Raw genomic sequence first — 14,326 nt, 5'->3', positions numbered from 1 at the left:
AATAGTTCATTATCCATTCCGGCGTCGAAATACGCAGCCTTGTCATTCTACGACATGCTCCGCCAATGTAAAGTGTGTCGAAATAAGTATTATAAAGTAATGTTAGTGCGCGACCAGAGACCAGAGTGTAGTACTAACAATGCCCTCAGCTGAGGCGCGTGGTCGCACAGGTCGCGCGGCAGGCGGGAGAGGCGCGCGCGGTCAGCCCGCAGCGTGCGCAGGCGCGCCGAACCGTTGAGCGCCGGCAGCCGGCCCAGCCCGCGCGCCTCCGACAGTATCCTGTACACACAAATTACCTAAATTATAAATTCGAAAAAAAAACCCATCGCATTTACTTCGATGACTCGTAAGCAATAAATCAACATTGTTTCTGCAGGACAAAGTGACTCGCGGTGACGAGACCTTGTGCCTCATTCGTTTTGGGCATCATATTTTGTGACCATGTTTTAATCATTTTTACTCAATAATAATTATCGATGGCGGCAAATCTCGCCATAGCCATGACCTAATAAAGTACTTATTTATTGCTTAATTGTCCGACGTGAACTCTGCGTCGCGGATGAGGACCAGTCCGCGGCACGTTTAAGAGGTCGGGTCAGTCGATGCTGACATTATCTATAATTGGAGAGCCGCGCATCCGCCGTGTTCTGCACTTTGCGAACAACCTCCTCCCCCCTTTCCTCTCCTGCCCTCAACTGTCCCCCTCTCTCCACACGCACACCGACTTGTCTGTACACTGGTGGGACTTCGGTCAGCCAAACTGCACCTGCTGAGTCACCGGCTCACCGCGTCGCGTCATCGCTAATGCATTACGGACCAAAATGCACTGGACGACCGCGACGCACGCAACGCTATCTAAGAATGTTACTAACACTGGCGTAGCATAAGCATGCCGTAAGCTCATATCTTCGAATTATGGTACCAATACCAATAGTATGCCAATTTTAGTTTAATGAAGAAATACATATACATATATTTCTTAAGGTTACTCTTTATTAAGAACATTTAAGTAATAGAATAATGTTTTGGATACAATGATTTGGCAAGCTGCCGCAGTGGTGGTTCCCTGAGTTTCTTATGAGTTTTCAAACTGTCTTTTAGGTAGACACTTGGCTGGTAAACACGATAGCGAACTTGCATTAAGAACATGTACCGAAACTAGGACAGATCTTACAACAATTGAGGTTATCTTTTATATCATCCATATCAGAGTATTCAATTTTGATCAAGGCTATTTCGATATTAATATAGAATGGCAAGCTTTTGTTTGTAAAAATACAAATACATAAAATATAAGGTTTTATGGAATAGGTATTAAAAAAATAAGTTTAATTAATATTTGAGATGGTTGAATTTCTTGCTTAAAGGTCTTAAGTAAATTGTGTAACTGTAGCGTAACTATAGATATCAAAGTATCATCATATAATTGAACTTAATTTTATTTATTTAAAATCAAGAAAATCAGCTTCACGCTGTATCCCGCACACAGAAGGGTAGGCAGAGGGAACCTAGTGTTAAGACCGTCCTCCACTATCTGCCGATTTCTGGAGGCATTGTGTGTTGAGTGGCAGAACTCAACGCCGCGCTTATTTAATTTATATTTAATCATTAGATAAACAGTAGGTACTATTTATATGGACAAACAAAGTATCCATCCTAAAACATAATAAATCTTACAATATACACATTCGTTTATATTCTCATATTTCTAGTAATTTGGTTAATTATTGGTAGTTAGTTATGGCCGATACTTCCATGAATACCTATAATCTAATGGTGCTAAGAGACAAGATTTGTTGCTAAGAGAGAATGCGGCGGCTCGGGCAGTCTTAGCAGTTGACGCAAAGGGACACCTATTTTATATCTACCCACGAAAAGGGTTTCTTGAAAATAAACTTAGGAACTGAATCTAAATTGCTATGATTCATCCTTAATATAACATTAGGCTTATTTATTTCTTATATAGAAAGAAGCCTACCACAAAATTTAAATTTCTTATTTCTTCTTAATAGGTATGATATTTTTAATTTTTAAGTGTTTTTATGCTAGATAGAGCCTAGTCCTCTAGTCCATAGAGCTAATGCTAGGTTGAACCTAATGCGAGATTTACCAACTGAAGACTAGCAAAAAAGTAATAGAGTAACTCACAACCATCGTTAGAATGAAGGTACAGACGAATATATATTTTATTTTAAGAAGATTTTTAAGATTAATATAAATCAATAAGTTATGAAAGTGATATAGTTATAATGTAATGCTGTATGGTCTCACAGGGTAGTAAGCCTGGGCAGATGAGTCAGTGCGTGCGCGTGCAGCTGTGATAGGGGGTTGGCGCGCAGCTCGAGGCGCGCCAGGCGCGAGCACGCCTGCAGCCCCCCGGACACACGCTCTACGCGGTTGTTGGCCACCGACCTGATATATAGACAAATATTAACTAAAACTAGATATTAGATAATTAATATGTATTTTCGTAACAGTAACAACTATCTTATACAAAAAACCTTTAAACTTGAAAATACTAATGTATAATTTCTAATCTCGTGGTTCTAGATTTGCTGTATCTCGCACGTAGCAGGGTAGGCGGAGGAAAGGAGAATTATATTATAATATAATCCAAGTTGTTATTAAAAAATAAAAACTTACAAATCTTCGAGAGCAGGCAACAGATGAATAGCAGGAGGTAGCTCACTCAGAAGATTGTCTTCAAGCCGCCTGTACAACAAAATCATTTAACTTAATAATAATTTAAGTTTCTTTAATATGTAGTTATTATTAAAGTTGCAGAATTATAGCTCACGGAATATAACGCCGCGCTTTTGTTCTATGCTAGAGCAAGAAAATAAAAATATTAAATATTTCGTTTCTTCGAATGGAATCGAACCCATAACCTGTGACATTTACAGTCACACGCTTATGCCTCTGCGCTACGACTGGTATCAGAAAAACTGAAACTAAAAAAATAATAATAATATATAATAAAAAAAAAAAAATTCTTTAGATATCCTCACTTGTGAAGAAATCAATCAGTTCATACAATATTTACGCCGCTACTGTAGAGCTGGAGCGAGTTTAATTCCGCGCTCAAACACTCGCATTCATCACACCCGCGGCGTATTGTTTGTGTTGCCAAATAAATCCTGTATTCTGATAAATAACGACGGGCGAATCCGCGGCCAATAGCCTTCTCAATACCTAATGTTTGTTTATACACAGGCATAAGCTCGAGATCGAATAAATTCATCTAACGCATAAATAAGTCGGATGTCTGTTCCGTTCGCCCGGAGGTTATTTGTAACGGGCGAGTCTTTGTTATATTGCAGAAATATATGCTCTTTAAATTTAGATTAACTTGAAATATTATAACTAATCATTCGTTAAGTTATAGTACAATAAAAATAAATATCAGCTTCACGCTGTATCCCGCACACAGCAGGGTAGGCAGAGGGAACTTAGTGTTAAGACACTCCTTTTCCCACTTTCTGCCGAATTCTGGAGACATTGCGTGTTGAGTGGCAGAATTCAATGCCGCGCTTTGCCTCGACACCAGAGCGAAGAAATGAAAATATAAACGTAAATAAATATTTCACTTCCTCGAGTGGGAATCGAACCCACAACCATAGCGTTACAGTCACACCCTTGTGCCGCTGCGCCACGACTGCCTCCTTAAGTTATAGCAATGCTTATATATGGTAGTTTAGATATGTATGGTATTCGTTTGTAGTAGAACCGCAACTCGGTAACACTAGGCGTGAGGGCCGCGAGGAAGTGCCTGTAGGGAGGGAGAGCGGGAGAGCGAGGAGGGTGGAGGACATTAGCCGGACCCGGGGCCGGCCGATTAAGCGATTAGTGTTGAATATGCGTTATGGAGGTTAACTCCATACTTGCATATTAAGTTTTTAAATGTTATTTCAAAAATGAGGTGCTAAATACATTTACTAAACTACATTTAGATAAAGAAATGCGTAAATCAGTATTCCTACAATACTGTTCTTATCTTATTGGTTAGTTGCGTAAATGTAAACATTTTGTATTTATGTATATTCATTTATCATTCATATTTTCTTTGATTCTTTGAAGTTTTCTAAAACAAGTCATTGTCCTAGAAAAATTAACATATGTTTATTCAGAATTTTAAATCTCACGTATTTCGCTATTTACGAAAACGTATCATTGTGTTTACGAAACTAATAAATTCTAAGTTTTCGTTAAAGTTGCCTTTCTTCTGTTCTCGTTACGTGTTTTATTTATGTATTATGCTCACGAAAAATATATAAGCATGAAATATCTCAGTGTTATCGCAATCGTCCCAGAGCGCGAGCGGCGCGGTGACTACGAAGTACGAAGGGATTCTCTTTCAGGTCACGCTTAAATGGCCGTTTTCCGCAGCTACTATCTTTTTATTATTACGAATTTCCGTTTACGTTGGTCACCTACATTCCTAGAAGCTACTACATGCTTTTTTAACTAATAATTTTGTAATGATGATTAACAAAGGGATAGCGTCCGAATATAGGTTTGACCCCTACTTGGAAGACTATTTAAAATATTCTCGTTTCCCTATTTGTTTCAGTTTATGGAGGAACACCTCCATTTAATACAAGGCGAAGGCGAGGCCTTTAAAGGAATATCTCCCTTCCTTTGTCTTATCCTTTGACAGTCCAAGCTCTGTTTACTTTGCCACGCGCCCCTGCGCCACGAGTGGCCTCAAGCAACTAAAAAATCATATGATTAAAATGGCTTAGGCTGGAATATGAACTATGAATATGCTTATAATTACTAACAACCAATTTATCAAACGCAATTGTAGCCCCGTAGCAAAATAGCATAAAATATAACGCGAATTAAAACAGAGACCACGGACTGACGTCGCCAAGAAAATAAGATATAAGATATAGTGAATAAAATTGTTATTCGTCTGAAACATGATTCTATGACAGAGACAAAAAATGTGTAATGTAAATACTAGTATGGCTCTTATTGATTTTCATTTTGTCTATAAATTCCCAACTGAACAATTCTCATTTTCGTTTTGAATTATTCACTGAAATATATTTATTTATGAAACTTTTTATAACAAAAGCACCTTTTGAAGCTTAGAAATCCATTTAGATAGATTTTTTATCAGCTTCACGCTGAATCCCGTGCATAGTAAGGTAAGGTAAGGAACCTAGTGTTAAGTGACTCCGTTCCCCACTTTTCGTCAATTTTTTTGAGACATTGCGAGTTGAGTGGCGGAACTTTACCTTCTTTTTTGCCTTGTTACCAGAGCGAAAAAAATAAAATACTAATAAATAATAATTCATTCCTCCGAGTGGGAATCTTACCCACAACCCTTGCATTTCAGTCATAGGCTTGTGCCCCTGCGCCATGACGACCTCAACAAGATAATTGTTTAATTTAACTTTCTAACAAGTAACAGCTATATAAGTCAGATATTGTCTTACAAAAAGGCTGTACATAATTAAAATTGAGTTAAGAATTTCCTTTCATAAAAAAAATATTTACGCAAAAGCATAAAACATTTAAAAGTGACATTTTCTCGGCTCTCTCTGTTGGCAAGTGTCTGTGATGTCTTGTTAAATGTAGAGTCAAATTTCAAATTTATCAGTACTTAGCTTTAAATCATGTCCAAATATGTTTATTAAAAAGTATTTTTTCAAATTAGTTTCTAAGAAGAGCAGGTTCAAATCCCGGTGGTCTCTTGTCATATTACTCAATAATATTATATAATAGAAAATAATCGTAAAATATACAAAAATATCATCGATGAAAAGTAATTTCATGTTATTTCTAGCGATTTTGTTAATATGTAAAAGCGTTGAGGAGATAGGCATTAGTTCGGTACATTGATTTACTATTAGACATGTGAGCATCAGACGTCGACTGCGTTTGTTATGGCGACGGCCGATGCGCGTTGTTTTAACGCTGACACGAACTTTAAATCAGGGTTAACACCTATTTTGATCCAGAATATGAAAACGCATATATTTTTAATGCAACGTATGTTGTTTTATATAGTAAAAAAATAAATAAATACTAATAAGAAATGACTAGAGACTTAAGACATGGCGTTCCTCTCGCACCGCCCAATTTTAGAAACAGTTCGTGTTGAATTGTGAAAATCAAGACCGCTGTTTGTTTTGTTACTAGAGCGAGGTAATGAAATTAGACAATTCATTCCCCTCATTGTGAACTCAAATAAGGACTCAAAAAAATTAAACATCCTTTAATAATTTCACGTTGCATACCAGTTGAATTAATTTTTTTTTAATATAAAGAATGCAATTAATGAAAGAGAAGAAAAGCTAAAACAAAAACAACGCACTGGCATTGCAGCTGGCTAAAACAAATAGTTGACAGTTGTTTCTTTGAACAGTCAACGCAGTGCTATAAAGAACATATTAATTATCTCCTTGTAAGTTAATCCTAGCATGACAATAGTGTAGACGATGAAACTATATGACAATAAAATTGTCATATTTCTTTACATGTCGTAAAGAATTTTTTAAATTTTAATTTATTTAATAGAAATATTTTAAAATAGAATATCGTGGTAGCCCTATGTGCCATCGATCGCCGTCGAGAGCAATGATCACAGCGACTCGCAGACACGCCGCCGGTCGCGACCGCGGCTTCCAGCACCGAGTACCAGAGAAGCGACCGGTGCTGAAGAGTGCTGCCGGAGTGCACTTACGTCACAAGTGTACCACGCTCATTGCTCACCAACACGTATAACTGACCACGAACTCAGAAATATCTTGTTTTAAAATGATTAAAATAAATTGCGAAAAAGTTTGAGTTTGTGGTAATTAAACATAAGGAAAAAATCCCGCTGAGTTTCTTGCGCCGATTGTTCTCAGGTCTCAGACAGCAGCTTTAGTGAACCGGCTCCGTGTTAAATTATTTGATATTCAAAAAATGAAGCACGTAACTTCTTATTTTGAATCAAATTAGTTGATTTTAATATCTTAAAATGTCAATAAAGTATTACTTCTGTAAAATTTAGCATAAAACGGATCGTAGCGTTTGGTAAAGCTCTGCTCTTAAGTTTTAGGGATAAAACGTGGAGCTAAAGAAATTATTATATTATATTAAACGAATTTCAATGGGTTATAGAGTATAATTAATTGCAATTATTCTATTACCAGGATTGATTAACAGTCATAGTAAAATTCTTATGTTAGTTTAGTACAAATTATCGTAAAGCAACAGTTAGATACTAAAGTGGTTTATGTTTATGTCCACGCCACATACATTCGTACCTGCCAGTATTGTCGCCCATTATAACCGGGTGTTATCTTTTATGACTTATAAAATTCTCGTAAAATTAATATGGACATTTACGAGGTCAGCAAAGTAAGACAATTGGTGGGACAATAAAAAACACTACTTTGGTTTATATGCTCATTGTTACAATTCCTAAATTAGATATCATTGTTTCATGTAAGCAAGGGCTTCGCTCTACAAACAATAAAGAAGGAAATGACCTTAGAAGTTTACAAAGCTAACAATTATAATATAATAAGATGCATACCTACATACCTTGCCAATTTAATGTGCAGGATTATAGTATTACTGTTAATAATATTACTATCTAAATATGACGTAGGGCCGACGACGTGCCGAGCTCCGCCCACGCCGCGTGCCCAGCCGCGCGCGTTCTGTGTGTGCCTTTACGCATAGTATAAACTTATTTTTCGTCCATTTGATAGATTTGTTCCAGTGTTACTTTATTTTTAGTAGGAAGTTCTGCCTAAAATAGGAATTGATGTCGTACTGTCCGATATTAAAATATCAAGGGAGAAAATAAACGAAAGTAAGTACTTTTTGTGTTAAGATATTTTTCACAGTAATGAGTAATTTCAACAAATGTAAAGCCGAACATTTACTAAACTATTATATAGTAGCTCGCCATGTTGTCATAGTTCTGTTACACTTCACGTACAATATTATAATTTTCAGTAGTTCATGAGTGTAATTATGATAATTAAAATACAATACGAATATATTAAATAAAATTGAATTTATATAAATGTATTTTAATCATAGATTAACTTAAGTGTTAAGAATACTACGTCGATAAGCGAATAGTTTTGACGTTTTATTATAATCTGGGGCAGTACAAGATAGTACAACGTATATAATAATCGGGGCAGGTAGTTAGGAAACGATACATATCAATATTTACAGTCTGTATCAGTTAGCGCTTATTGAAGTAGCGTGGGCGGGCAATGGCCCCAACGTCATATAATACCCGCCGTGATTGACATCCGCTGTATTTGCTTCGGATTAGAATATTAGGTTACTGGATGTAATTAATTTAGTTTTCGCCTTATCATTTATATGCCAATAGTTTCTATCTTTTCTCTTTATTCTGTGTACTCGTATTTGTTATTATAATTTAAGTAATCTTTCCTTTCCTTAGCAAGCAAGAAGTATCAATAAGAAATGTGTGCTCTGTATGTCTCTATCGATTTATTGTCATGGCAATTTATTATTTACAAAGTAGACTAAGGAGGAGACGGCGGAATACTGCGGTATGAAGTTACAGAACGAGTTTTATATCTATAGATTTATAGTGTAGAATAATAAATGAGATAAAGCTAGTTATAAAAATAGCAACTAATAGAAAATGGTTTATCGGTGTTAATGTTCTGGAAATTGTCTAATATCTCTACGTGCCTACTACCCTGTCTTTAATATTATATAAGCATATATAAAGATAGGGTATTTACAGTAGAAAAGTAAAACAAAAATATTGAATTACGTTTTTAATATTTGTTTACATGATGATTAAAAAGAACCAGATGTTCGCACGCTCACTCGAGGAAATGAAATATATTTAATACTCGCAAACTCGAAACTTTCATTACTCGCTATGGTAAGTGGCAAAGTACGGCGTTGAGTACCGCCACTCAAATTCGGCGAAAAATGAGAAAGTATATTCATGGAAAGTGAGTGTCTTACCACTAGGCTCCCAGGTTCCTTCTACGTACCCTCCTATATGCGGGATACAACGTAAAGCGTAAAACATATATTAAGAAATTATATTGTAACATAGGTATAGTACATGAATGAAGAATACTCACAGGATGCGTAGCGCCGGTGTGTTCACGAAGGCGTGCTCCTCGATGTGGGTTATGCGGTTTCTCTTCAGGATCCTGTTAACAATTTAAAATACTGTATTTTTGAAGTCGGTGCCAAAATGGGTATTTTTTTATATATTTTTTATTTTCGGATCAGATGGAAAAGAAGGAAATATATGATTATCTATTATAAAAATATATGATACACATAATATGTCTATAAAATTCGAGGGTGTCTCTAATGGTGTATGGGATTCCATCATGAGATCCGGAGTTGGTGGTAATGAGACAAACAAAAACCTTTTTTTTCGAAAAAAAAAATCTTTTCTTTTGGTTTTCTAATTTTAAAATGAGAAAAAAATAGGACGATTGTGGAGATTTGCTATTTAAATAAATTATTGTAAGCTGTAAACATATAAGAAATTAGTTATCTGCAAAAGAAACCAATAAATCGTTTTCAAAGTAACGGTGTCTGTAGAAGTATCTACTAGCACGTTGCCCCTAGATCTCTCTGTCTCTTAAATCACTTTAATTGTTTGTGCTTAGTTTTCAGAACTTTCTTTACGCTTTTAAAGATTTTTTTCAATTTACTATAAAATGTTTAAAATTTTCTCTTTATTTTTATTGCCATTAATAAAATTCAAATTTAACGTTTTATCAGCATCCCTTATACAATCCTAGGGGGACTGTCGTGAATTGGTTGTTACGAGCGGCGAGAAGTAACTTCTGTTTATCGTTTGCGTCGTCCGTACGTAGGATCGGAATGCTCAAAATGAGCGCAGTCGTAAGAAGTAAGAAAAGGCAACAACTGACATTTCGCGCTTGTTTTATGGTAATGCGTTCGCAATAACGCGGGTCCGGACGGAGGACCGGAGACGAAGGAATCGCTGTATACAGTGCCTTAGCCTCTTTATTTACTCCTATACCACATACCACATGTAACTATACAAAAAATATATATACGAATATATAGATATTCGTTACGAATGTAATATTTTTACAGTTACTAAGTGAAACCAGCTGGTCAGACGTTTTGCATACTTTATTGTGGTAAGATCTTTATTCCGGATTCGACTAACGACACTTTAGCGAGAGAAGTCTATAAAAGTATGTAAAAAGAAATTTCTGAAAAACTTGTCTCGAATCTCGTTTATTATTGTGCGGGGATGAGGGGGGGTCGCGCAGGACGCGGGTGTGAGGGAGGATGGGAGGACAGTGTGGAGGCAGAGGACGAAAGCGTCATAAATCAGAGCGCACCGCCTCATCGACGCTTTGAGAAGGGTTGCTGCCAAATACGTAGTGCTGAAGGTGGCCTTTAACACCAGCTGATAGGAAATAGATTGGTTATCATAATCAATTAATTTTACAAAATTAGCAGAATAAATAAATATTAAAAATAAATGATTTAAAAGTAACATAAAACGTACGCACAGCGGTGGGAGTTGAATTTTTCAGTATCGTTCACCGTGTGAGCCTGTATTTTTTTCTAAACTTATTATGTTTTTTTGCCTAATTTTTAATGTTCTTTATATCCAAATTTTAATATTCCATAATATTAACGAATGAAATTAAATTATATTCCATAATATTAGAGAATGGTTCCCAAGAAAAAAATAAAAAAAATCTATAATTATGTTCTACTAGCGGACGCGCGCAGCTTCGCCTCCGTATTGCTTAGGGGTGAATTCTAATAAACCTTGAAACACGTGTTCAATGAAATATTTTTAAAAGTCTCAATTACAAATTTTATAAAAATCAGTGGCGATTTAAAGATTTTTCCATATAAATTTTCAATCCCTTATTTACACCCTTAGGGGATGAATTAAAATAAACCACGAAACATGTGTTCAATAAAATATTTTTAAGAGTCTAAGTTTCGATTTTTATAAAAGTCGGTGGCGATTTAAAGATTTTTCCTTACTAACTTTCAACCCCTTATTTGCACCCCTAGAGGTAGAATTCTAGAAAAGTATGAAACACGTATTCAATTAAATACTTTTAAAAATCTAAATTTAAAATTTCATAAAAATCGGTGCAGGTTTAATTTTTCTTCCATACAAACTTTGAACCCTTATTTCACCCCTTTAGGGTTAAAATTTTTTAAAATCTCTTCTTAGTGGATGTCCAGATTACGAAAGTAAACTTCTGTCCAAATTTCACGTTTCTACGCACAGCGGTTACGGCTGTGCGTGCGTCTTACCTCAGTCAGTGAGGACAAGTCCTTTTATATATATAGATTATTTTATAAGATTTTTTAATATTCTATTAATTGATTCAGTAAGAAGGTTTAGTTAGATCTGTTCCAGTAACTCTATACGTCGTGCGTCGGGAGATACGTGGAAGGGCGCGCGGACGGGCGTCGACCCGACAGGCGGACCCGCCGCTCGGCCCATTCACAAAGGGAATGAATTTTATCAATGCACTTTCTGTTGTCTCTACACGATAACATCATCCTGTCTTGAATATTGAATAACAGTGGCGTAGCTAGGGTATTTGCTGCCCGGTGCGGCTTAGGAGATTTGATGCCTTTTAAAATGGTCTAAGGTCTAAAAAAACAAAGTGATCGTCGACGTTGATGAGTTATAAAAAAAACGTGACCGTCGACGTTCATGAGTTCTAAAAAAAAAAAACGTGATCGTCGACTTTGATGCCCGGTGCGGCTTAGGGGACTTGATGCCCTTTAAAATGGTCTAAAGTCTAAAAAAAACAAAGAAAAACAAAGTAATCGACGACTTTGATGCCCCTTTTCCTTTTGATGCCCGGTGCGACCGCACCGCTCGCACCCCCCTAGCTACGCCACTGTTGAATAAAATATTAATTTGAATTAATAAAGAATAAACTTGCAGATCCGATTCGGCCTTGCTTCGGTGAGGTCGCACAATTGGGCTATTATATTTATTTCGATCCCTTGTCGAAGTGATACTGTATTTATATTAGTGTTGTGCTGCGGATTCCTGCGACTGCTGAGCTGCGTGGCGTCCTGCTGCGCTGCGTTGCCCTGTGGTTGCCGAGTCCCGCATCGCTCGTTTCCAGCGTCCGGATTGTTTGTTCAGTAAGTGAATACACAGTTGTTATTAGATAGGTACTCACCTACTGTTCACCGACGGTAGATTTTGCTTGTTATATATAGTGTTAGTTTTAAAGCACACACCCCGTCCCTCGCCGCAAGGTGAGGGGAGAGACAAAGCATGGCCGGCCTCAGTAGCTCCGAGCTGCTGAGGTACTTAGAGACCTTCCACGGGGAGGCATTCAACGCCGTGATGAAGTTCGCGCAAACGCGACACGATGCGCCTAGCTCGCCTAGCGCGCCAGAGGTCGGCCCGGATGCCGATATGCAGCCTTCAGCTGCCGGCCCGAGTGCCGAAGTTGAGCCGTTGTTCTCCGGTGGGCCTTGCGACCTCGGAGTCGCCCCGCCGAGGGAGCATTCTCGTGCCCCTACGCCGATCCAGACTGAGGTAGAGATGGAGGAGGGCACTTGCCTGTCCTCCGATTCGGACGATGACGGTTTCGAGACCGTCGGATCGCGCTCGGCCAAGCGTAAGGCCAGGGCCCCTAAGGCCCCCCCCCCGCCCAAAAAGGCGAACAAACCCGACGGCCGGCGTTCCCGCGCGAACGACTTAACGGTTTTCCCCTCCCCTGCCCCCGCCTCTGCGGTTGAGCGGGAAGAGGATGTACCCCCCCGCGCGCCCCGCGTTAAACCCCCGCCGCCCATTTATGTGCAAGATAAGCACAAATGGGGCAAGGTGTCGCAGTGGCTCAATAGCCACAATGTCCAATATTCCACCGCGCGCTTAACGCAGGTTGGAATCAAAATCCAAGTTAGGTCTTCGTCGGAACACCGACAATTTACCTCTTTCCTTCGTGAGTACCAGATAGGGTACCACTCTTACGCCCTGGAGGACGAGCGCCAATTGCGCGTCGTTCTCAAGGGTATTCCCAAAGAGATCGAAGTCGATCTCGTGTTAGATGACCTTCGTAGCAAAGGCTACCCCGTGCGCCAGGCGCACCGTCTCTATAATTCGCGTACCAAAGCGAAATTCGATATCGTGTTAGTCATCCTTGACCTCACTAAGGAGGGAAAGGAAATATTCAATCTGAGGTCGGTGTGTTCTCTCACCGGCATCAGAGTCGAACCCCCACATACGAGGGGTCTCATTGGGCAGTGTCATCGCTGCCAATTATACGGGCACTCTGCCCGCAATTGTTTCGCGCGGCCTAGGTGCGTTAAGTGCCTAGACGATCACGCGACTGCGGATTGTCCCCGCAAAGTCCCCGATCCCGCTGTGCCCCCAAGCTGCGTGCTATGCGAGACGCAGGGCCATCCCGCGAACTATCGCGGATGTTCCCGCGCGCCGCGCAGACGCACTAGGCGCGGAGGCAAAAAGCGCACCTCCAATAAAAAGGAGCCGGTTCCTACTCAATACGAGCCCGCCCCTCTCCCTAAAGAGAATGCGTGGTTTAAACCCGCACCTACACCGGTCGTCGCCCTCGCCGCGGCACCGGTACAGCCGCCTACCCCTCAGGTAGCGGCTCCCCGCCCCGCGCTCGCGCCTTCCGGCGCGACCGCGATCGCGCCCTTGCGCCCGGCGCCTTCCCGCGCCGCGCCCGCGCCCGCACCCGCGCATTCCCGCGCCGCGCCCGCCCCCTCTTCTAACGCTAGCGACTTAGCACTTGTGTTAAGATTCGCTAGATGTTTTGATTTCAAAGAAATCAAAGTCCTCGCGGCGAAACTTAGGAACACGAACGGTTCCGACGATCGCGCTCAAGTTATTATAGATCATATAGATCTCATCGAAGCCATTCAAGGCTTCGTCGCGGTTTAAATTTTTCCAATGGCGGTCATAAATAGATTTACCCCACGGCCCGCTGACTCGCAACTCGCGCGTATTAAACCTAGAGCCCTGTCAATAGCGACCTTTAACGCAAACGGTGTCAAACGCCAAAAAGAGGCTGTGAGCGCCTTCGCGCACGCCCATCAAATAGATATCTTATGTATACAGGAGACTTTTCTTAAACCTGCTGTTCGTAGTCCTGGCATTGCGAACTACAGGATTGTAAGAAATGATAGAGCCACCCACGGTGGAGGCACTATGATTTATTACAAGAAGAATTTACACTGTATACCACTCGACCCTCCGTCTCTCGAAGCAGCCGAGGCGTCGGTGTGTCAGGTATTCCTCACAGGCCATCAGCCTTTAATTATAGCTTCAGTTTATCGTTCGCCGTCTAGGCAATTATTA

General features: G+C 39.5%; 1 protein-coding gene across 1 annotated transcript in view; it reads right to left on the bottom strand.

The window, feature by feature from the left end:
* The window catches only part of rk (G-protein coupled receptor rickets), a 47,878-nt gene that overhangs the window by 9,971 nt on the left and 23,581 nt on the right, over positions 1-14,326 (bottom strand). The window contains exons 6-9 of the mRNA XM_085195484.1: positions 9,090-9,161; positions 2,644-2,712; positions 2,272-2,412; positions 139-279 (exon numbers count right to left, since the gene is read on the bottom strand). Of these exons, the coding sequence (XP_085051610.1) occupies positions 139-279; positions 2,272-2,412; positions 2,644-2,712; positions 9,090-9,161 (423 nt within the window). The remainder of the gene's footprint in view (positions 1-138; positions 280-2,271; positions 2,413-2,643; positions 2,713-9,089; positions 9,162-14,326) is intronic.

The sequence above is a fragment of the Heliconius melpomene genome, chromosome 13 (genome assembly GCF_056956725.1).
Source record: "Heliconius melpomene rosina isolate 202511_hmr_F chromosome 13, ASM5695672v1, whole genome shotgun sequence".
NCBI lineage: Eukaryota > Metazoa > Arthropoda > Insecta > Lepidoptera > Nymphalidae > Heliconius > Heliconius melpomene.
The sequence above is the reverse complement of the archived record's forward strand: the minus strand, read 5'-3'. Positions and strand labels throughout refer to the sequence as shown.